Source organism: Pipra filicauda, unplaced genomic scaffold (assembly GCF_003945595.2).
Source record: "Pipra filicauda isolate LSUMZ 115617 unplaced genomic scaffold, ASM394559v2 scaffold48_size3843733_pilon, whole genome shotgun sequence".
Lineage (NCBI taxonomy): Eukaryota > Metazoa > Chordata > Aves > Passeriformes > Pipridae > Pipra > Pipra filicauda.
The window spans coordinates 367,525-390,584 of NW_024104631.1; the positions used below are offsets into that span (position 1 = coordinate 367,525).

The following is a 23,060-nucleotide window of genomic DNA, read 5'->3' on the forward strand; positions in this document are numbered from 1 at the left end:
CTGGTGAGACCCCCACCTGGGTACTGTATCCAGCTCTGGGGTCTGCAACATCAGAAGGACATGTCAGAGCATGCCAGACATCCCTGTAACAGACTTCCCAGCCAATTACAGCATACCAGTCTAGAAATCAGTCTTAATTTCTGACTCTATCACTACTGTGAGTCACAGCAAGTTTGGAAAAACTCTTTATTCCTATCTCTTCATAAGCATAATAATGCTCTAGAGCTTGTTGGTGTTCACAGTGTTAAATGTATGTTTAAGGTATTATATAAATTATACTTATTGTAAAGGCTCACGTAATCACTTCTAATCAGAACCATAACATTTTCTTGTTTGGCTTACATTACCTCAAACATAACCCTTTGAGATCTCTCTCTGTGTGTATATATATGTATATATGAAGTATACAATAAATAAGCTCTACTATGGTTCAAAAGAGCCTCATCTGGGCAATGGCTGTGAGCCAGACAAAACTGAAAAGAGTGAGAACAGCCAGAATCAAAATTGTCTCTTCCCCCCCCCAAAGCTGACAAACCTTAAAGAGCAGCCTTCTTTTTCTCACTCCCTCATCTATGAAGACCAGTGATCTATTTCATCTGCCTCAAACAGAGGATTCTTGAAAGATGTTCTCTTAAATTTATTTTCTCATCCCTAGGGCATACAATTACTTCTGTTCACTCATGCTTTGCCTGTTTAGATATTGGAAGGATACATGTACTTTCTGTCACTGTTATAGCATTCCCACGGCAGCCAGCACGTGGTCCCGACTTGGGCTCTACCCACCACCGGCTGTGGAGTCAGCAAGCCAAACCTTGTTTAGGGGCTTACAGAAGCAAATGGTATCTTTACTAAGCTGGTACTCGACCAGTGTGTTCTGAACTCTCAGGTTCTGATCTGCGCTCAGTGAGATGGGAAAATACAGTAGGAAACTGGATAAGGACCAAAATGACATTTGACATTGCAGCTAGTTCCTCCCGGCAGCATTCCTCAGGGAGCACATGATTGGTACGTGTCAACCCCTGTGACTCAAAAGATAAAACGCTTCACTAGCCCAAGCAAAACAGGTCACAAATGTAACCTCAGACACGATTCAGAAAAGCACTCAAGTGTCCTTTGCTTTGTGAGCACTGTAGCATAAGTCAACAGGATGCACAACAGGCACAGGATCTGTTGAAGGCTGCCCATCCTAACTCTGTATTCAATTCCTTATGCCATGGGAGAGGAAAGGAAGTGGTTGTTAGCACAAGTTTGGCATCAATGCAGTTGTAACCTGTTAAACCTGTAACCTGTTTGGATTTGCTCTGTGCAGGATGAAAACATTACAATCACAAACACATTTTACCTACAGGAGTCCAGCTTGAGAGGACTCCTTTTTTTGCCAGTGCAAAAAAACCTTGTTAAAACAAGTCACTCAATGTCAATTTTATTACATCATGTTATAGCTGTGTAGTTACATTTGGTGATTCTGTACATGCTTCAGCACCTTGTAGGGAGATACATTGTGGGCTGGTCTCCTGTTTGCCATGTCCCTCCCTGGCTGAAGCCCCAGCTCTCTGGCACAGTCCCAGAGCTGACTTCACACTAACGTGGCGAGAGCCTGGATGTTGTGGGAGCTTTCAGAGGTCCTGTGAACAGCATGGTGGTTTCTGATGTTTCTGTCCTTAACACTGACTTTGGGGCTGTGCTGAGCCTTGGCCACATGGCTCTGGAAGGCTCTGACAGTTCGGACAGCACGGATGCAGACCACAAAGCTGGCAAAGTACAAGCAGGAGGCAACGGCACCGAAAAGGCCCACGGCTGCATCACCGCCCTGGACCACGCAGTTCATGGAGGTGTAGCCGCGGCGCGCGTACAGCCTCTCACGCCTCTTGCAAACTTCTGTGGAGTTCACCTGGCTGACAAAATGCAGGTAGAGGCCCACTGCCACAACGTACGCTGTGCCAGCCAGCAGGTTGAAGGCACACTCACCTACCAGCAGCCCTGTCTTGAGCTGCTGGATGGGCTTTGCCCCCACGACAAGGAAGACAAGGGTAAGTACTGCTGCTGTTAAGCTGAAGGCTACGCCGCCATACACACAAGGAGCTCTCATCTGGGTGATCTGCATGTCCAGCTCCCTCACCTCCTGGAGCTCTGTGCCCTCAAAGGGGCTATAGGCTGAATTCAGGCTAAAGGATCCAAAGCCTCCAAGGGATGTGAAGCCTGCAATAGAGGCTTGGGAAGCTCCCACACAAATCAACACCAGGAGGTTAACCGTGATTTCCACAAACTTCAAAATGCCTGTAAGGAGCAGAAAGAAGGGAATAGGTGTCAAAGCCACATCTTCTGCACAGACTGTGGGTGACAGAAGCACACCAAAAACATGGACAGAGGGCGCTAGTACTGAGAGAGTCCTCTTAGCTACAGCTACAGAAGAAGCCTGAACTCTCGTGGACATTTCAGAAGTTGGGCAAATTACTTTTTTTAATTTGTCAGTGTGCCTGATAGATGGATCTTCATCCAGGGAAAAAAAAAATAAAAATTTTACTGTGCTTGCGTTATTGCCAAGGCAAGTGCACAGTGACTGTATTTTGGCCCGTAACTACTTGGCATAAACACACTGAGCAAGAAATATCCAGTGTGAACAAAATGCTGAGGTTAAAGCTGACAAAAACCCAGAAGTTTCTAATGGCTTGAAAAATTGTACAAGTTATTTAGGTCCTTTAAAACGTTTACTGCTTTAGCTTACACCCTCTTTTGTCTAAGTGTCTGTTAATTTAAATGTATTATCTAACCAGATATAACTTGCACTTCATCTCCTTCAGAGGCAAAAATCTCTTCATAAATCTGACGAAGCAGTTCCTGATCGCACAAAAAAAAAAAAAAAAAAAAAAAGAAGAAGAAGGTGAAAGAGACAAAAACCACCATGTGAAGATCAGTGAATTTGATACTAGGTCATGTGTTCTCTTCCACACCTGCACATTCAGAAGAAAGCCTTATCTGATTATTCTGTGACAGCTCACTAGGGGTCAGACTAAGATTAGTAAACATGACGGATGTTGAAGTGTAGCATAGACAGAGCTGCCTACTGGGGAAATGAAACCCCCTATCATGCCAGGCTTGTCGCTCCAAAGTTCTGAAGTTAGTTACAGAATTGTGAATCTTATTATTCTGTTGCTGTCTGACAGCCAAGAATGTTAGATGCTCGACACAGTGGTCCTATATTTGTCTTTAAAGTGGGGCAGGATCTGTGGTTTGCATACAGACTTTCATTTTATGCTGCTAACATTGATCCACATGGCATTTCCTCATGAGCAATGGCTCAGTTGCTGTCAAGGCTGTATGGGCTTGAAAAGAAAGGGCTGAAGCAGAGCAGCAACGCAAGGGAATTAAACAAATTTCTCTCTTGTGTTGCCAGATGCTTCCAACCAAAGAAAACCAGTGACAGCCACCATGAAGGATTATCGGATATTCCTACTCTGCCCCTTCTTGCTCCCTCCACAGAGTGTTGAGGTAATGAGCCCTTTCCTGCTGCTGCTTGCTCGGCACAAGAAAGTACTTGTGGCTGTTTGACAAGGGCCTCTGGCCACTTCAGGATCTCCTGCTTCCCCGTGTATCCAGGCTGGTCCCCTTACTTCTGCTAACGCAGCTGTAGGTCAGTACTGAGCCCATTCACATCATGGCCTTGAAAACCATCCCAGAAGCACGAAGGGGAGCAATGATAATGGTGGTAATACCTAGGAATAGAGTAACTGAAACTCAGCATGTTTTACTCTGCTTGTATATGTATATACAAGTGTATATGTACACAGATTTCACCTAAAAAGATTTAGGCAGAGAAGGCAGAGCAGAAAAAAATGCTCTTTTTCAAGAGGAACTAAGTGTGCAGTTGTATGTATGTGTTCTTCAGAGGTGATGCTGATTTCTGCATGACAATGTGCCTCTTCTTTGACCCTTCTGCACAACAATTTCTGTGAATCAGGGCAATAACTGTGCTAGTCACTAAATCTGTTCAGGAGCTTCAAATAATTCAAAGGAAAATATCTGTGGAGCTAAATGAAAAGCGAAATTTGAATCTTGGTCCATGAGTGAAGATTTGGAACTCTTTGTACCATTGCAAACAATGCAGCCAAAAGATTCAATATTTTGTAGTAGATACAGAGTCATTGCTTTACTAGGACTGTTCATAGTATTTTGAAAGAGTAGTGTGTATACAGGACATTAACTGGAACTCAATCAGATTTTTTTTGTCTGCTCAGTTGATTTGTACATTGTACCTTCCAAATACAGGGAGTCAGCTTAGATAATCAGGGCCCTTGGATGGTGTTGGATGCAGAAGGGCACTTCCCTTTTTAAAGGCTGACTACTTGATTTCATAGATGCTCCATCAGGAAGCAGTTCTTACAAGTCTACAGGGAGGAAAGACCATTTGATTAAGGGAAACATAAATTTTAAGTATGTTTGGGAACTTGGTAGTTGGGAATTCATGACCAGTCAGCTTTCTTCTACTGCTGACTTCAGAATTTCCTCTTCGTCTATGACTACTGAGGCCCTCTGACCTACTGAGCATCAACATTTCCTGTACATCACCTTACTGAGCTTTAGAAATGGCAATTTTCTGTTGTCAAAGTAGTTGACATCACCTGTTACTAACCTCCCCTCATTTATAACTGACCCCAATCCTCAATGACACTGCTCCAAAACTTTCTACATGTTCACACACGTTCTGTATGCAACCCCCTAACTGCACTGAGCTGACTGCTAATGGGACAACAAATATGATCAGTGTAGGTCTACTGTATTTTTAACTGCAGCATTAGATGCTTTAATGGCATGGCTGAAAAATTTCCTTACACAGGGCATTCAGGTTGGACAGGTTTTGTATGCACCTGTACACTTGTCACACATGCCTGCTGTAGAATTGATTAGAGTAACTAAACAACAGAGAGAGGTTCATTAGCAGCTACTCCACCCGTTATTTTTATCACATGGATTTACTTTTTTTTATTTTTTTTTAAGTGCAATAACAAAGACTCCTGTATTAAAGAAAATCCTAAAATGATAAGCAGTATGTAGAATGAATTACAGGCCTGCAATGACAGCCAGCAGTTTTTGTGAAAGTATCAGACAATTAGTGGAAATCCCTAAGGCCTTGTACAATCATCAGGGCTTTGATGGAAATATTATGGTCAGACCCCAAAAGCCTTGTGCAACCTTGTTCTGTGACAGTTACAAGCTGATCCCAAATCCTACTATACTAATATAAACAGGATAGACAGATTTAAGAAATAAGGAATAAAAGGACAGTTAAGTTTTGAACCTTAGCTCTGCCAAAGTATTGTAACATACATCCTAGCAGTGACCTATGTCAAGCAGTGTACTGCTGGCAGAAAGGATTGAGTTACAAGCCATGCTTCTGAGTCAGTGCTGCCATTTCTGCTTTCAAAGGCCTGTTAACTATGTCATCTTAGAATTATACCTGCAGCAACTAGACAGCCAAAAGGTCTTCCTTCTGGGGAAGTTACTTATCTCTGCAATTATTCCATAATCACACACAACAACAAATGCATTGCAAGATTTGAGTGTAAAATGACAGGAGGTCTGAACATCTCCAAATTCCATTGGTTATTTTTTCTCCTTTCTCAAGTTCAAAATCTTTAGATCTATCTAAAATGTTAGGCGTTTGTATTAAAATCAGCACAGTGAACAGCTGGCTTCAGGAACTAACCCTCTCCTTACTGAGCAAGTTACAAGACTCAAGTCAGGGCTCCTGGATTACTATTTCCTTTCCTATGCTTCTTTCCTGCACGGCTTTTCAGCACTGAAGGTGAGGAGAATGGCTGCAATCTAGAGGACAGTGGATGTTGCTAGAGTTTTCCAAAGAATTGTTTCATTCATTCCATAAAATCTAAACCTGCAGTGAATAGTAACTTCAATGTATCATACTTGTTAATTTTGCTTGAATCTGGTCATCTTTTGCTGTGAGTAGGCTTACTGCTATAACAAACAGCAGCCTTCTAATATATACTATTAATCTACTGTTCGCTTTTTCTTTCCCTTTCTTTTCCCTGCTGGGCTATTGCCATCATATCAACCTGCAGAACAATGGTTTTATCTTCTGTCAAATGGTGGGCTCAAACATGCAGCAAAGCAGCCAGGCAGGCCGGTAAGGGTACAGACCTACAGGCAGCTGACTTTAACAGCTCCTACTCTTGACTGGGCAGTCACTACTTTTCTCCCCTACCTCCTCCAGCTTCACCTTAGGCCCTTCCAAGAGCTGTTTAAATAAATTAAAATAGCAGGAAACGATTCAACTCTCTTCTTGTGTGGTGCTGTTTTTTTCTGCAACTTTAGCAACTTGAAGTGACTCAGAGCGTACCTGATGAGCAATTACATTGGCATGAGTTTAGCAGTGGAAATAACACAGCCGGGACCAGAGAAAGACCAGAAATTCTCCTCAGGTGAACTGTTAAATCTGTGTGCTCTGCCTCATAAAACTACACTGTGGCTGAATGTGTGGTACCCAGTAACTCAAGTCTGCGCTCGTGTCTCACACATTAGAAGCTATAAAGAGGAATTTTCATCCAGGCACTGTGGCAGGATGGCCCTGATGTTCAGGTGTGGGGCTCATGGTGTATGTACACACGTGCACATAAGATAAAATGGTCAATTCATGTTAATTCCTTTATTTCTGCAGCTCCTATAAATGAGTCTGCAGGACAGACAGTCCTGGCTGTTTCTGTTGAACACCCCTGACCCCATCAGGGCCCAGCTAATAGAGGAGGCCTTCAAAGCGTCTCCCTCCACTGTATCTGGCACAGTAGTCACTGTCTTCCTCTGTTGACTGCACATGGACTCCCTCCTGTCTCTTTGGTATTATTCCCTCCTCTTCAGTGAACATGCCTGTGTACTTCTAAGATACTCTATGTTTATCATTCTCCATTCTGGCTTGCTTTCTCCCTCTGCTTCCTTTGCAGACCACCTACCACTGGGACCAGTAGGACACAGCTGGCAGCCCTGTCAGTGTCTGGCTGCCCCTCTCAGGCACCTGGACCCCAGTTGCAGGGCTGGAGATACACAGGTCAGTGGTGCCCGATCCCATTAGGGGTCGCTCCAGGAGAAGGGAAGAAAGGAGTTAGAAGCTACAAAATGTGAAAAATCATTCTCTCAGCTTTTTTCACTGAAAGTTCTCATTAGTTTTTTTTTTTTTTTCCAGTTTGGGTAGCTTTCTGCTTTTCAGAGGTAATCTTCCTTTTTTTTTTTTCCTGCAAAGGAGCAGACAAGTATTTTGACCATATATAGTGACTTACAAAAGCAGCAGTCAGTCCTGAAAAGGATCTCAAATGCAGAACATCTCTTGCCAGTGCAGGCTTGGTATTCCCCAGAGACTGAAGGCACAGCTCAATGCAGCTTTGGTCACTGCTCTGCTAAACTGAGTTGGTGGCAAGAGAAAAAGATAAGGGCAAGGGGGAGAAAACATTAAAGGAAAGAGGGGTTTGGCTCTGCTTTTGGAAGGGGACAAAAAAGTGACAAAAGTGGGGAGGAACCAAAATAGAGGAGGAGAACTGAACAAGGGAAATGAAATGGAGACAACAGTTGAAAGAGATAAAATATATAAAATCTGGATGCAAAGTATTAAAATATCTTTCTAAAGATATTATTCCCTTTATGTACAAAGCAAGATCTTACTGAAACCAGTAACAAGAATTCAACCAGCTTCACTGATGCAGAATAAAGGTAACACACAGCTTTGTCATAAACAAACAAATACCCCCCAAGCCCCCACCCCACCATTATTTTTGTAGGTCTCTGTGTTCTACAGCCAGTGGTGGGATTTAGCTTTCACTAAGTCATGCTAAAATCAAAGGCGGAAAAAAAAACAACCCAACCCTAAAACACAAGAATTAGGCAATGTAACACCAACAGAATCTTGGCTTTTCAAAGGACCCAAGGGAAACACATACTCAGAGCCAACTGAATTTAAATTGCACGGATGTGCCCAACACACTTACGCTCATTTGAGATATCCATCTTACTGGAAATCAATGAAAAAATAGTTTAAAACTGGGAAAATTAAAAGAGTGCTTTAGGAAAAAGATAATTATTATTATCTTTTTATAAGTTGTCTCTCTTTAGTCAAGATAATCAGTCTGTTAGGAAATCTCAGAGGATGACCAGCCTTGGTTTTAATGTTTGAGAAAAGTCTCATGTTCACAGTCAGAGTGCTCAGATCCAAATGTATTATTATCCTGTTTTTTCTGTGTATCCTCTTCCCTTAAAGAACAAGTATCCCACCTGCTCTATTCTTTCTGCTTAATACCCTCCCATCCTCTAAACAGTGCTGTCCAATTTTCACAGGAAAGGGTGGACTTAAATTGTAGAAAAATTGCATCAGCCTCTATCTCCATATTTCCCCACCACTGTAAGACAGTTTCAGTACAACCCAGACCCTGCCTGGGAACAACAGCTATGGTTTACTTTTTTCCAGTAGTTTTTTAAAGCATCACTTCTAGAATGTTCTTGATTTCTCTGCTACTTACTGAAGATGAGTCATCTTTCCTAATTTTGGAGAGGATGGGAAGCAAAAGATCTTGCATTAGACTGTAGCATTTGACACCACTGTTCAAACACAACACCTGTAAAAGGTTGTATGTGTATTTGTAGCACTGGTAGGTCTCTGGGCAGTCATCTCATGTTCTGCATTTCAGAAAAAGGCCTTTTTTCTTCCTAACGTACCAATAGTTCTTTCAAGTGGTAAACAAGTGTCTTGGTATTGAAACAAACTTGCAGGAGTTTTTTTAAAAAGAGTTCAGAAAACAATGAAACACTCTTGTTCCTTATGCCAACTTTCCATAGCCACTCCCTCCTTTGAACTGAAACTGAGCTGCCTTTAGAAAGTACAAAGATTGGGGTGTTATTGTTCTTTAAGTAATCATAGTCTGGCTGAAGGTAGGTCAGGTTGGAGGCACCTGTGACCTGAGTTTCTCATTCACTTTACCAATTGTGGGTTGTCACACTTGGTGAGCAACATTCCTGTCTCAGTGGATTTTTCTCCTTTAAGTGAGCTAAGATCACCAGCTCAAGAAATAGAGCTAGATTCAATAGATAGTCTGTCTGCTCTATCAGTTGGCTTTGAGAGCCACTTTTTTTAAGAGAAGAGTTTTTCTTTGTTCCCATAATTTGGGTCAGATGTGGGGAAGACAAACCGAGTGCTCTTACAAGATGGTGTAACTCTTCTTCTGTAATGTAAGACAGCAAACGTAACTAAGATTTCCCAGTATGGGAAACATGAACTGGAGTCTAACACATACCTAACAGCTACTGTCAACTTTGCCAATATCTTCCCCTGCCAACTGTAGTGAGTCTTCTCAGTTGTAGTTCTCCCCTCTCTAAAAACAATCGTGCACGTTAGCTCAGTGCCAAAAGGTGGACGAAAATAATTTCAGATGAAAACATAGGCAGAGTGAAAGTCCCACGTGTTGGCAAGGCAGCAGTTTGCTAAAGGTAAGATTTGGCATCTGCAACTAGTGTAACTCCCCTGCGTGTTTTTATAGAGCTAACTGCTCATGGCTGTTTGTATTTCACAGCAAACAGGACTTAGCTCCAAGTGAAATACTTTAACTTGAGAACAGGAAGGTTACCTGCAGCTCTGCCGCTGTCTCTCGTTACTGGGCTACTTTAATTAAGCATTTTGAATAACTGGGATTATATTTATCTGTACAGCTCCATCCAGTTCCCACTACCAATATCCTCTATCTTCACCATTACAAGATTAAAAATCTTGACGGCAATTTCAGTCTGTTAGTCACGCTATATTTAAAATATATTTTGTAACAGATAGAAGGGGAAGCTGTCTAATTACAAGGAGACTATACAGGAGCTTAGCACTCCCTTCTTACACAGAAATACATTGAAATTATCAGCCACAGGAAGGGTGTAAGGCAGCTTTGAGCACAATTTAAAGGAGCTAAGCACAGCACACTGTAGGGGCAAAATGTGAAGATAGTGGCTACAAAATACAACAGTTTCTAATCCTGTTGGGTGCCTCCACGGAAATGTAAGTGTCCCACTGACCACTGCTGAAAAGATGTGATGTGCTGCAGAATGCACTTGTCAAATGCTTGTTTTCACCCACGGTTACCTGCACTATGCACATTTAATGACCCTTCAGTGGTTTTGAACATGGGTAACTGAAGCTACAGAAAATTTTTTTATTCCAGTCCCATGCTTCATGCAGACCACTATTCTCCCCCAACATCTCCACAGCATTGAAAGGGATACAAGTGCCCTGCAAAATATTTTTCCCCTCCTGCTCTGATGTCTGACTCCAAGAGGACCAGTATCACGGCATAACATAGAAATATAACAACAGCAGCATAATGGTTATGAACAATGGCATAACTCAAAGCAAGTGTCTATTAGTGTGAACCCTGTGTTTAGGGTAACTTTCCATCTCAGTATTTTTCCAAGTCTATGATTATTTGCCAGCATGCAAAGCTATGGGAAAAAAACCCTGTGTTTGTAAAAACAAAAGCTTATAGATGTTTACACTTGAATTAATGCCGGCTTGTTAGTGCATGAATATATTCTGGAGAAAGTAATTGTTACTCCCTAATTCTATTTCCTCCTCCAAATAAATTCAGTTTGATATTTCCTCCTGGCTATGCTTGAAATTGGAGACTTTTCATGTTGTTACAAACCATAATGCTGTCTTTTTCTGAGAGGAAATTGGTCTGAAGGCTTTAACAACTGTGGATGTTAGAATGTAGGCTAAAGGCATGATTGTTTGGAAGTGCCTACAATATGCTTAGGAAATGTGACACTATTCAAGGCGCAAAGCTGTATTCATGGCAGCAAATAACAGGGATTCAATTATACTTGCTCCTCCACAAACTATTTTCTAACCTTTTAGGTGTTGTCTCCCTTAAATGCCAAGTGAGTCAAAGAATTAAAAAAAAAAAAAAGGTTATTTGCTCAGAAATTATGACCAGCACAGTACAATTCTATGGAAGGCAAAAGGGCAGGCAATGTCTTGAACTGCATACTGACTGAAGATGGGAGGAACTTAGTTTACCTTCACTGTTTAAGCAAAAGTATAGGAGGCATTATCCTGGAACTGCATTGCTCCACCTCTTTCACACCAATATATATAATAAAAAGAAAATTAAAAATTTTCAAGGTCAAGTGACCAAATATCCATGACCAATTTATGATCAGCAATTCACTCTTGGGTTCAACTCAGATTTTACTCTCGCTAAGACAAAGGAAGCTGCATGGCAGCCAGCCTTGAACACTTTTCTCATTGCCTCTGCTAAACAAAAGCACTGAATCTGGTTATATTTTCAGTAAGCCCAAGCAGGGTTCTTTGAAAGGCAAAATGATTACTAATTTAGTTTTTCTGCACAAAAGAGAGAAGTAGAGAATTTTTAACTGCACTGTGAAAAGTAAATTGAATGCTTCCTTCTGAGAGAATTTCAGTTCTAAGTATCCCTAGGTCAACAAACTCTTGTTGCTTTCAATACGTGCTGCTTTAAATGGCATGCATTAATGTGCATAAGTTGTAAGAAATGGCTATTGCAAACAGGAGTTACTTAGTTGATGAATGGTTTGTCTTTATCACAGTTTATTTCCAATTCCTATAAAATTACATAGTGCATCTAGACAGTTGACACCAATCTATAAGCTGTTCCTTAAATCCCCTTCACTAATGAAGAAACAGAAGGTGGCAGACTTCTTTGTTTCTATTATCTTTTGAATCTGTAATCTGTAGGCCCACAAGTGTAACTTTCCTATGGAAAAAAACCCCAACATACAGAAACGAGATATAAAGATAGCATAGCAGGGAATAGTCAAAAATCTGTCAGAGGAAAGTCATCTGAAAGAATCAGCAGATGCATGAAGAAAGGTAGTGCTCTTAAATGACACAAGCTCCCGTGAGATAAAAAAATCCTCTCACAGGCTAGCAGTGGCTAAAGGAAAATAAAAAGCAAACAACCAGTTTTCATGCATATAGAGTTAAGGAAGTAATCACTAGTTTGTGTTGCCTGTCAGCAGCATGCCCATGTTAGCAATGAAGAAGGAGGGATCTGTAAAGTCAAACAAGTGGAGCTGAAGATGTAGGGGCAACACGACAGCTGTTTTCTGGGTAGAGATGTACTATATTTTGGCTCTAGTTCAGTCCAAAGTGCAGACCGCCTGCTATGGGTTACAGCTCACCCTCTCATTTAGTTTTATCCAAGGGAAATACAGTTTGTGCATCCAGGGTTTGCTCTGCAATATGGCCCAAAGAGCTGTAAGTGAGGGTCCAAAGTGATTCAACAAAAAACGATTGTCGATGCACAGACTAATGAATTAAAAACACTGAAAAGTGAGATGGTGAAGTCTGCTGTAATAATAATCACAAAAAAAATCTTCATGATTGCTAACTGTAAAATTGGTAGGCTGCTGAGAGCTCAAGCTCTTGAATGAGAAGTTAATGAAATCAGTTTGTTAAGCAACCTCACACTTCATGCATGTAGAGAAACACCACCCACACACACCCCCAGCCCCCTCCCCTACAGAGCACACAGATGGACTCTAAACAAAGTATTTGCACTCCAGAAAGACATCACGTATCCTTCTCTGAAAACATCAGCTCACTGTTCACTGATAGTCAAACACCACAAAAAAAGCTAGGAAGCATTAGAACAGGACTACAGAACCAGAACCTCTATGCAGATATCTGATTCTTTTTGGAACTTATCTGGTATTTTTACCGCATTTCTGGTCAGCCCATCTCCAAAAGGTACGGTGGATCTGGAAAAGGTGTAAGACTGGCAAGCTAACCAAAACTGGGAAGACTTTGCTCTCACTAAGGCCAAAACTGACTAATGTTCAAGCTGTGAAGAACAGGAGCATAGGCACACCCAAAACCAAAAATCTCACGGAGAAGGTGTATATATGAGATTATCACTAGGTATGTTGGATACCACCAGAAGCAGAGATACCTTCTTTTAAATGTTTTAAGGAACAAAACAGTACTTCTTGAAGTGGCACAAAGAAACTTTGGAACTTCTTGTGGTAAGGTAATGCGAAGGCCAAACATTCAAAAGGGGATTCAGAAGAGAATTAAACAAATTTGATAGGTCTGTAAAGAGGAGTTAAACATAATAGATGTGAGTGCAGTTTTCCAGTTCAGGAAATTCCACCAATCCAAAGTCTGGAATGTATTCCAGAAGACAGCTCACTCTCTACTGGTCCAAACTTTGATGGTCCTCCTAAGTTTATACATTAGTCCATTATTTGGGAGGATGAGTAATCAGGTGCCTTATATGATCCAGTACTGCTACAGCCATGTGATCCTACCTGAATGCCTTTGCATAGGTATCACTCATATAATGTTTTAACAGACTTTTTTCCCCTTCTGTTTTCAAGACAAAAGGATTAAAAAAGAGCAGAATGTTTTGAAGTTTCTTAGATGGTATCAAATGTTCCTACTGGAAAAAAAGGTCAATATCAGCTGTTTCTTCCATTATATGTGGGTTGGGTTTATTGTCCTAATGTGGTTGTAGTGAAAAAAAAAAAAAAAGGGTGGGCAGGGATTAGGGAGGGAAGGGGGGAAATAACAAAGACAGGAGAATGAGGTCCTAAAATGTCGTAAGATGCTAAGGTGTTCAAAGGTTCCCTAAAAAAATAACTGCTTATTTCTGAAACTCACCTTTAGCTTTTTGGGCTACTGCTTATAAGAAGCATGGATGAAGAGGGCAGTATCTGGGTGAAGCAAATATTTTTCAGAACTCTGGTTGTATAGAATTCCTCCCTAGTTTTCTAAACTGCACAAAGAACATAACTGTGTGCTAGGCAAAAGAAAAAAAAAACCAAAAACCAACAACTTAATGGACGGTTGGAAAGTAAGGTTCACATTTCAGTTGTTGCTCTGGAAAAGACTGTGGTACATCACCTGATGTCCCAGCCTTGTTTGAGTCTAGTTTATTTTAGAATTATGGTGATTGGAAAAGGGGGAATTTCACCAGAGTGCTGAAAAACCATTGGCAAAAGAAAGAGATGGTTAAGAAGTATTTACAGGAACTTCTCATGCTGTAAAATGTTGTAGCTCACATGTACTGACTTTTTAGTAAACAATTCATGTAGCTTTTCATTTATAACATCTACTGTGATTGCAGGGAACACAGAATTCTGCAAAACAATTCTAGGAAAGTCTGCTAAATCCCAGTGCTTTCAAAAATTAAACAGGGGAGTAACATTCTCATAATCTTATCAACCTCCAATATATTTTCATTTTTTGAAATAAAGTTGCTAATATAAGGGCTTCTTTTCTACATGTTCTCTTTTCCCTCCTCCACTACAAGCTCAGACATTAAATTTTTGGAAAATAATAAGCAATACCAGGGGGATGGGGGGGGAAGTGAAATCATCATTATCAACTGATGCATCCAAACGTAGGACATTTTAAAAACATTAATGATGTTTAATGCACTGAAATAATAAGAAGCAAATGCAGGGAAAAAAACCCCCAGAAATTCACATTAAGCTACTCATAAGTCTAAACTAGTGAAACTCAAAACTAAAAATAATTTGCCACCTTATTTTTCTATAGCAGTGATAAAATAAGGCATGGAGTTTTCTAGAGTTTTTTAGACAAGTTAAAATAATTCACTGTGGCTGAAGAAGAAACTGATGATACAATTTTATCATGGATAAAAAATCAGTATGTCTCTGTGTTATTAAACATGCTCTACAATTGTTTGCAGTTACATCTCAAGACAAAAACCAAACTGCATACAAATACAGAGAACACAATGAGAAAATAGTTCAGCTCACTCTTAAAATTGTTCATCTATTCACATACAGAGAAATATTAAGAGCAAATGAGTGTGTTATTTAACTTTCCTACATGGAGTGAAGAAATAATCTAACACTATGTACTTTAAATTACTTCCAACAGCTAAACTCTTCATTTGTCTCTTTACTGGAGGACACTGAAAGTCTGTTTATAGACTTCAGCCAAAGATTTTGCACCTAGCTACAGGTTCAACTCAGACTGCAGTGGACCTTTCCTACAAACAAGGTGAGAATGCCCGTTGTCCTGGAAGAAGGAAAACTTCAAAGGGGTAATGGATATTTTAGAGCGTTTTTTTGTTTGTTTGTTGTTTTTTTTTTTAGTTTATGGGAATGAGTTTACTAAGGCTGATTTCCTCCCACATTAATGCTCAATTAATGCTCATTTCTGTGCTTGTTGCAGTTGCTTTCTAGCTATGAAAAACCTAAGTTATTTCTCAAAAACTGTTTTATTGGATTCACATCCAGAAAATAGTTTTGTCTCCCACAATGGTGCTTTATAAAGATGTATGAGTGATGACTGGATTAAATCCAGAGTCTATAAAAAGTCTGAGAAGAATGTGTCGGAAATAAACTAGCATCAAACCTTCAGCAGCCATCTTTAAATTGCCTACAGATGCAAATATCTATTTTATTTCTAAATCTCAAAGGTTAACTCTTGCTGCACAAACTGGCTGATTACACACATGACCCACTCTGATGTTCTGGATGAATATTCTGGAGATGTATTTTCAAGTGTCTAAATATCTGTATAAATCTTGCCTTTAAATGTCTAAAATGGCATAACCCTCAGTTATGCCATTCATTAACTTCAACTCTCCCAGTTCTTGTGGGCTTTTGTTGTTATCGGGTTTGTTTGATTTTTTTTTAAATATTCCTCTAGCTTTACTTTGTTGTGCTTCTAAACACAGAAACTAAAAACAAGACAAGTCCTTGGAAGGAGAGGGGTGGATGGCAGGCAGTAAGAGTCTCACATACCTCTTGTTGTGCATACCTTTGAACACTTCATTGAGAAGGTTTCCTTGGGAGGATAAAACTCTGGTTGTGGGTCAAAATACTCCCGTGTTGCTCCTGAGGTTTTAGAATAACGGTCTGAGCAAACAGTAGAAGTTCTTGAGTGCTGGCCACCTCGAATGTCTTCTGTTGATCTACAAGGGAGAAAATAGCTAATGTTTGTTAATTAAATCATACTCTCTCCTGAACATTAGAACATGAGAAACCATCCTCTTAGTGGAAGCAGCTAGCTTGCTTCACAGGCATCTGATCTTTTTTCTTGCCTGTTTTGAAAGCAAATATCCTAAATACTTGCATAAATCCATGTTCACAAGGATATTTGCACTCTATGGCCCTTAGTTTGGAAAAATTATGTCCTCACTGGATAGGCTGGCCAAACTGTTAAGATTACTAGCAAAAGGTAGGCAGGAGGAACAACAGCTTTTTTCATGAAAAACAAATGTTTTTAACTAGTCCATAGCAGCCCAGGTAATAAGTTCGTACTTCCAACTACTGTGTCCCACAAGGATGCCTTTTAAAAGAATAAAAGCTATTAAAAGAAACAGATAAAGATTTTAAATTGGGGGGAAAATAGCCTGTTCAAAGTTCTTGAGGTCTTTGAAGATACTTGAGAAGGAATCTAAAAGCAAACCCCCAAAAAACCAATTTCTCATGTCTCTAAGTAGTCTCTTCATTTATATACTTCAAAATGATCCATTTTGCTGCAATGACATACAGCTCCACATCTGAAATCTGATTTTTTTTAAGGTTGGTGAGATTTAGAATATTCTGTAGGAAAAGTGCAATTTGCCCTCCTTAACGGAGTTAAAAACTCAAGTTAAAAGAAACATTGGCTGTAAATGTTTTAGTGTTTGGTCTAATCAAAATTTTCTCCCTCATCTGAAGGAGAATTGGAGCTTGCCTTTCTCAAAGTACAGCTGGGATGAGTTTGTTATTAAAGGGTATTTTAAGTCTCATTCAGCATTATCATTTTTAAAAGTCTTTTTTTCCTATTCAGTTTTTATCTGAATGTCTTATCCATAGATCAGCATTTTCAACTGTAGTTTTGTTTCCTAGTATCATTGCACTTTACTAAGGTTTATCTTCATCCAATTCCAGACTCAATGTTATCTCATTCATCCACATTAAATCATGTTCTTTGTAGTTTTTACATTTTAATTAAGACATTCAATAACAAGACCAATGCTAACATCTCCGCATTTAGTTGCCAACAGCTCTATTTGGCTGAAACATTTCTGATTTTTCTGACCTTTGTCCTGTGTCTTGTGCAACTACCAAAGCATCCTGTGCAGCTGTGTCACATAAATTAAATAAGCTGTGTGATTTATAAGACTTCCAGTAACTTGAAAGCAATCCCTTTGGTACTTCTGATGCAGCTGCTTCTCTCTATTGTATCCCGCTACTTGCCAGAAAACAAAACAAACCAAAAAATCAAAACAAAAACTCCCTAATGTTCAGCAACAGAGCACAATTAGGAAAAAAATATTCTTTTTTTTAGATTTTTTTTTTCCCTCACTATGGCCTATTCTGGCCACCTTCGCTCCTGTTTTTCTTCAGGACTTTCCTGTTCTAGGTAATTCTCCTCAGCAATGAGAAGAAGTTTGCCCTAGGAGTTTCAAACATTTATTCATTTGGAAAGACTTTCTGTCTAGAAAGTCTTGCTTATAAGGGATGAAAGCATTAGCCACCTAAATTTGCAGCTTCCACAAAACTCTTCCCATCCATTTCATTACAGCATCTGCAGGTCCTTTGGTCAATCAGCCAAAGTTTTCACCAAGATCCACAAGAACTCCACGAGAATCAAGCAGGGGAAATCCTGTTAGGTTAAGCCAAACCCCTTCAAAACAACTGATAAAAAAATTTTTCCATTAGTTTTAGTGAGATCTGATGCCCCCCAGATTCTCAACTTGACTCTAAGAATTATCTTCATGGCTATTGCAGATCTGTAGATGCAGCTTCCCTTCCTCTAATCCCTGGTGGGTACAGGGATGGTCTGTGAGTCTTTATGGTCTGTCCACCCGTTTTCAGTCTATGTATCCAGACATATGAAACCAACAGCAAAACCAAGAAATACAGAGAAGTGCTTTATTAGAAAGTGGTGGTTTAATTTATAGCTAGCCTTTTACACACTGCTTATAGTATGCTATACATAAAAAAAAAAAGAAGGCCACACCAAAAACCCAACCATTTTCTTTTTCCCTTTTACTCTCCACAGTGCTATTAATGTGTTACTGGCATTAGCTGCTCTCACTTCTAACATGTTCAAGATAATTTAACTATATTGCCTGCCAATCTCAGATTTTCTAAGGACAGGCATTCAGCTTCTGAGGATGATTCTCAGGCTGGCCTTTGTTCCCATTTCTCTCCAATTTTTCAATATTTAAGAGAGACAGAAAAAAAATTCATTAGCTATTTTCATAATACAGTAGGTTTACCACTATCCAAAAGCTTTATACTCAGCCATAAGTACTTAAGTAGCCCTTCTAGTCACAGTGCTCTCCTCTGCTCCTTTTATTCTCATCCCATTTTTCTTGCTAAAATGCATATTATCAGGGAGTACTTCAGTATTTCAGCTTTTCAATAATCTTAATTATATTTATTTCTTCTCCCTGCTTGTCTTTGATCTTAAATTCCCTTACAATCATGTCCTCAGAGACTAAATGGGAGTGACAAAGACTTTACTGCCATGGCCAATTTGCCAGTGCTGTTTAGATCTACAGACCTCTTTCCTACAAATGCATCCATGGGTATGATCTAAAAGAAAAACAGCCTAAGATCTCATTTTGCATGCTGTAGGCTGGCCAGGTTGGAAGGAGAAGTGTAATATCCTACAAGTTTATTTGGCACTCGAAATCCATTAGCTGATCTGCTTACTGTGGTGATAGGGGCTGACCCACTATCAAGTGCTGCAAACAGCCTTAGACACTTAAACAAGTGCCATTTATTGACTGGGACTAGAGAAAGTAATTTTGTTTCAGATTAATAGGAATGTGTTCACAGCTGAACTAGAGCAACCTGAGAGCTCGTGAAATCCTTGTGCTGGTCTCAGTCATGTAACATTCTCATTTAAGCAATGCATATTTGGCAAGCACCAGCTTGCTGTCACCTGCTGATCAGTCTCTTCAGGAACTGTACTAAGACTCATGGCCACACTTCACCTACTTGTGACCCAACTTGTTCCAGATAATCCCAAGAAATTCACATCTCTGCCCGTGTCATGCAGCCTTTCTGCCCCGTCTCAAAGTCAATACAAACAAAAAGGTTAAATTTCTAAGTGTAAAATGTGTTCTAAATGTGGTGTGCTCATGCTTCATGATTTCAAGGCTGAGTAATATGAGGGTATTAAAAAGCAAACAGAGAAGGCAGACATTATAGACCTGCTGTGATATATTTCTTGAGGAAGATAAAGACATACCTTGCATTGTATTGGTATGGTTTTCTCGCTCTTCTGTCTTCTTTGTATCTGTCGGATCTATGGTTCTCATGGTGCCTGTATTGCTTATCTTGGTACTGACTCCCAGCAGGAGACATCTTGTTTCTCAGATGTATTCTTTCGTTCTAAAATAACTTCCTGAGTCAGAGAATTAAAACTAGTTCATTTTATAGGTCCCCTTAAAGTTATTCATTGACCAGCACTCACTTCCATTTCAAGCTGATTCAAGAATTAGTACAGACTTCCTTAAGAAGTGAAGGAAATAAACCCCTTTAAACTACGAGTAAGGCAACTCAATTAAAGCAGGAAGGTTTTCTTTATGTTTTCATCAAGTAAATGCAATGTTTCTATACTCAACATTTATTGCACTTCACTTATTTACTAGGTCTGCTCTGACTTTCCTGCCTTTGCTGCCAGGACAAGGCACGGTGTCCACCAAGAACATGAATCTTGGCTTGTCTAATGTTGACTCTTACTTAATATATTAAACCCAGCAAGTACCAGTGCCTTGCATGAGTGTTCACATAGCTGCCACCGGTGGCAGGGCAAGTCTGAAAGGGCAGGCTGTGACCTTTGTCCTGGGAGTTTCTAAGAGGGTGTAAACAGTCAGTACCAAACGCTGCCTGTGATTTGCATAAACATTAGGTACGGGCAAAGCTGTGCTGGGCCGAAAATAAGGTGACGAGAAGATACACCCTGATAATTTCGTGTTAAATATTATCAGGATGTTATTTCTTGCGTCTTTACCTTTTCAAGTTTGGTACAACTAAGCCCAAACCTGTAAAACAGGGAAACGCAGACTTCGAAAATCGGAGCAATCTTTATTCTCATTTGCCTTCATCACAGCCCTCCAGCATCCCTGTAGAAATGCCTGCAGTCAATTTAATTTGGACTGATCAAGCTGAAAGCTCGCTTAATGACTTCCCTCCATCTCCTTAGGGTGTTAGGACGTAAATAAATATAAATATAATATTTTAAAAATATTAACTTTTATTTGTTTACATCTAACAGCGAAAGAGACAGCGCCTTTCCCGGAGGCGACTCAGCTCCCCCGCTCCGGGAAGAAGCCATTCCGCCTTTCCCCACGGGAAAGGTTCCTGGTGTCGGTCCCGCCGCCACAGCACCACCGCAGCGAGCCGAGCCCCCCTTCGCCCCCCGGGGTTGGGGCCCTGCCATGGGCGCTGCCCCGCCACAAATGGCGCACACCAGGCGCCTCCCGCGGGGGAAGGAGCCGTCCCCTTCGCCGCCCACCCGCCGCCTGCTCCTCTGGGAAGAGCCCGTCTCCCTCGGCACCCCGACGGCCAAGGCCAGCGGACCCCCACCCCTCACCTGAGGGGAGCGCTGAGCTCCGTCCCGCCCAGCAGCAGCTCCCGGGAGCAGCCGGGACAGCCCTCCCCTGCCCGGCTGCGCTCCCACCTCCGCCCGCCGCACCTCCCTCCCGCGGCGGCCCGGCCCAGGTGCGGCCCTGCCCGCGCCCTCTTGGGAACGGCAGCCGCGGCGGCGATGAGGATCACAGAATCAGTTATGTTGGAAAAGACCTCTGAGGTCATCCAGTCCAAGCTATGACCTAACACCACCGTGTCAACTAGACCATGGCACCAAGTGCCACATCCAGTCTTTCCTTAAACACCTCCAGGGACGGTGACTCCACCACCTCCCTGGGCCCATTCCAATGTCTAATCACCCTTCATGTGAAGAAATTCTTCCTAATGTCCAAGGAAAACCTCCCTTGGCACAGTTTGGGACTATGTTTTGTTGTCCTCTTGCTAGTTACCTGAGAGAAGAGATGAATCCCTTCGCCCCCTCCCATAAAATCCCTTTCTTTCCCAGGGCTTTCACTGCAGCACGCTTGGGGTACCAGTGCTTCTTGGATTCGGCCTTAAGATATGTAACCGTTAGTGCAGTCCCATGCTAGAGCTAAATCCAAAATCCCCTGTAAGTAACAAGCAGGTATCAGAGGAGCTGCTGTCCCTAAAATGAGGAGATACAAGAACTGAATGCTCAAGGCATGTATTTTGAACTGTGGTAAGACTGTGATTCCCAGTTCTGCATAAGCTGTGTTAACAGCTTCTTTTGCTGTTTACCATTCTCGCCTTGCCTAGACCTCTTCTGCTGTTCCCGCCTTCACATGTACAACTCAGCTCATCTTCTCCTCTCTGTCTTGCACCAACCCTAGTGCTTGCTTGATCACATCATAATCCAATTCAACTTGCTCTCCAGCCAAAACCAATTTACTTTCTGCTGGTTTAGTGAGTTGAATTGGCTTTGTGCTGCAATCAAATGTGCGCTGGAGCAAGGGCTTGGCAAAAGTACATGTCCCACAGGGAAGAAACTGGGGAAGGGGTGGGGGAAGGGGGCTACTTCTCTTGGCAGCACTGAGTGGTGAACGTAACTGAAGCCCTAATGTGAAGTTGCAGTTTGAGGCACTACTACCCATCAGTTAGTCGCTACGCCTTCTCGGTTTGCGGCTGTCATCTGGCTAGCAAAGGCAGCCTAACAGCAGGAGTGGTTTACTGTTTCGTAGTTCTGTTTGTTTCTAATTCCTACTGTTTCTGTTTAAAGGTCATTTAGGCTAGTTTGGCAGATTTTATCCTGAAGATTAGGGTGCCTGCATGAATTCCATTCTCCTGTCTCGATGACAAACATTTGGGAAATAGATTCATCACTTGCATCCAGCAGAAGATATCTGCTTTTTATGGGGGGCATGAGGAATTACATCTCCCTTCTGGTGAGCAGGTTTTATACAACCAGACAAAAAATTGCAGGGAGACACCACTGGAAACAGACTTTTTGGAGGGGCTGAAATACGGAAATATCCTTGACAGCCACTTTTTACAGTATCACTAGTAGTTTTGTTAAAACATTTTTCTTTCTGGGCTGAAAAGGTTCAGTTGTAGCCATTTTGGTTTGATGGAAGATTGGATGGAACTGAAGGGATTTTATTATGGACTGGGTAAAATTCCGTAAAGCTGACGAGCAAAGTAAGTGTTTAAAAAGTAGTTAAAGTCATTATGGAACCAAGTAGTTGAAATAACAGGGTCACAATCAACACAGAATTACATGGCGAGATCTACATAAAAAAACTTCATGACATAAGGGATTTTCCCTGGGAATTCATAAAGCAAACACAGGGTAGGTAGTGACTGCTGGAGTTGCCTATATATGATGTAAGAATATGAAACAAGCCACAAAAAATGATGCTGATGAGGGAGAAACATCCAGAGGTAGCAGTAGGAATGTGTCTCTAAGGAGAAAATCATGAAGGGATTGGATATGGTACTGTCTAAATTTGAATGAGAACCACCCAGGAAAAAGATACGATTATTTGTTCTTACCTTACTGCAGGTAAAAGAATGCTGTGTTTTATGTAAGCAGAAGGGTTTCTGTCAGAGATATACTTGATTCTGTCATCAACTTCTCCTTTAAATAGAAATAACTTTTGGGACTGAATTTTGACTAACTGATGAAGTCCAGGGGACTGATGTGCAGAAAATGAAGTGTGAATAATTTCTACACTTTTTTTTTTCTGGTAATTTACTTGAGTAGGTCACATCTGTGTCTTGGATCAACACAGTCCTAGATACTTGCTCCAGTCTAACAAAACAGAACAAAACAAAACTCTAAAAACCAATCTAGGTATAGAATACAAAGTGCTATAAATAGACCTCCAGGGACAGATTTCTCCAGGCAGGCAGGCAGGCAGGCAGGGCACCACTGCAGTCTGTTCAGTTTGACAGGAACACTAAGCTCCTGAGATCAGCAGGACTAAAATTAGCTTTGGAACACTTTTTTCTGCCCT

The 23,060-nt window shown here is 41.0% G+C and overlaps 1 protein-coding gene across 1 annotated transcript; it reads right to left on the reverse strand.

The window, feature by feature from the left end:
• Positions 1 to 1,407: 1,407 nt before the first annotated feature.
• LOC113991540 (MARVEL domain-containing protein 3-like) lies at positions 1,408 to 20,701 on the reverse strand. Its single transcript, XM_027727974.2, has 4 exons — positions 20,591 to 20,701; positions 19,244 to 19,399; positions 15,793 to 15,962; positions 1,408 to 2,277 (listed from the first exon to the last, which is right to left on the reverse strand). The coding sequence occupies exons 2-4, from the start codon at positions 19,357 to 19,359 to the stop codon at positions 1,577 to 1,579; spliced, it is 987 nt and encodes a 328-aa protein (XP_027583775.1). The 5' UTR covers positions 19,360 to 19,399; positions 20,591 to 20,701; the 3' UTR covers positions 1,408 to 1,576.
• Between the last annotated feature and the right edge of the window lie 2,359 nt (positions 20,702 to 23,060).

Bases quoted from the DNA above. Each gene is read 5' to 3' on its own strand.
- LOC113991540 (XM_027727974.2), bottom strand. From the start codon at position 19,359: ATGTCTCCTGCTGGGAGTCAGTACCAAGATAAGCAATACAGGCACCAT. The intron at 15,963-19,243 runs GTATGTCTTTAT...TCTCCCTTGTAG, and splicing joins CCATACCAATACAATGCAAG to ATCAACAGAAGACATTCGAG. The intron at 2,278-15,792 runs GTATGTGAGACT...TGCTCCTTACAG, and splicing joins AAAGGTATGCACAACAAGAG to GCATTTTGAAGTTTGTGGAA.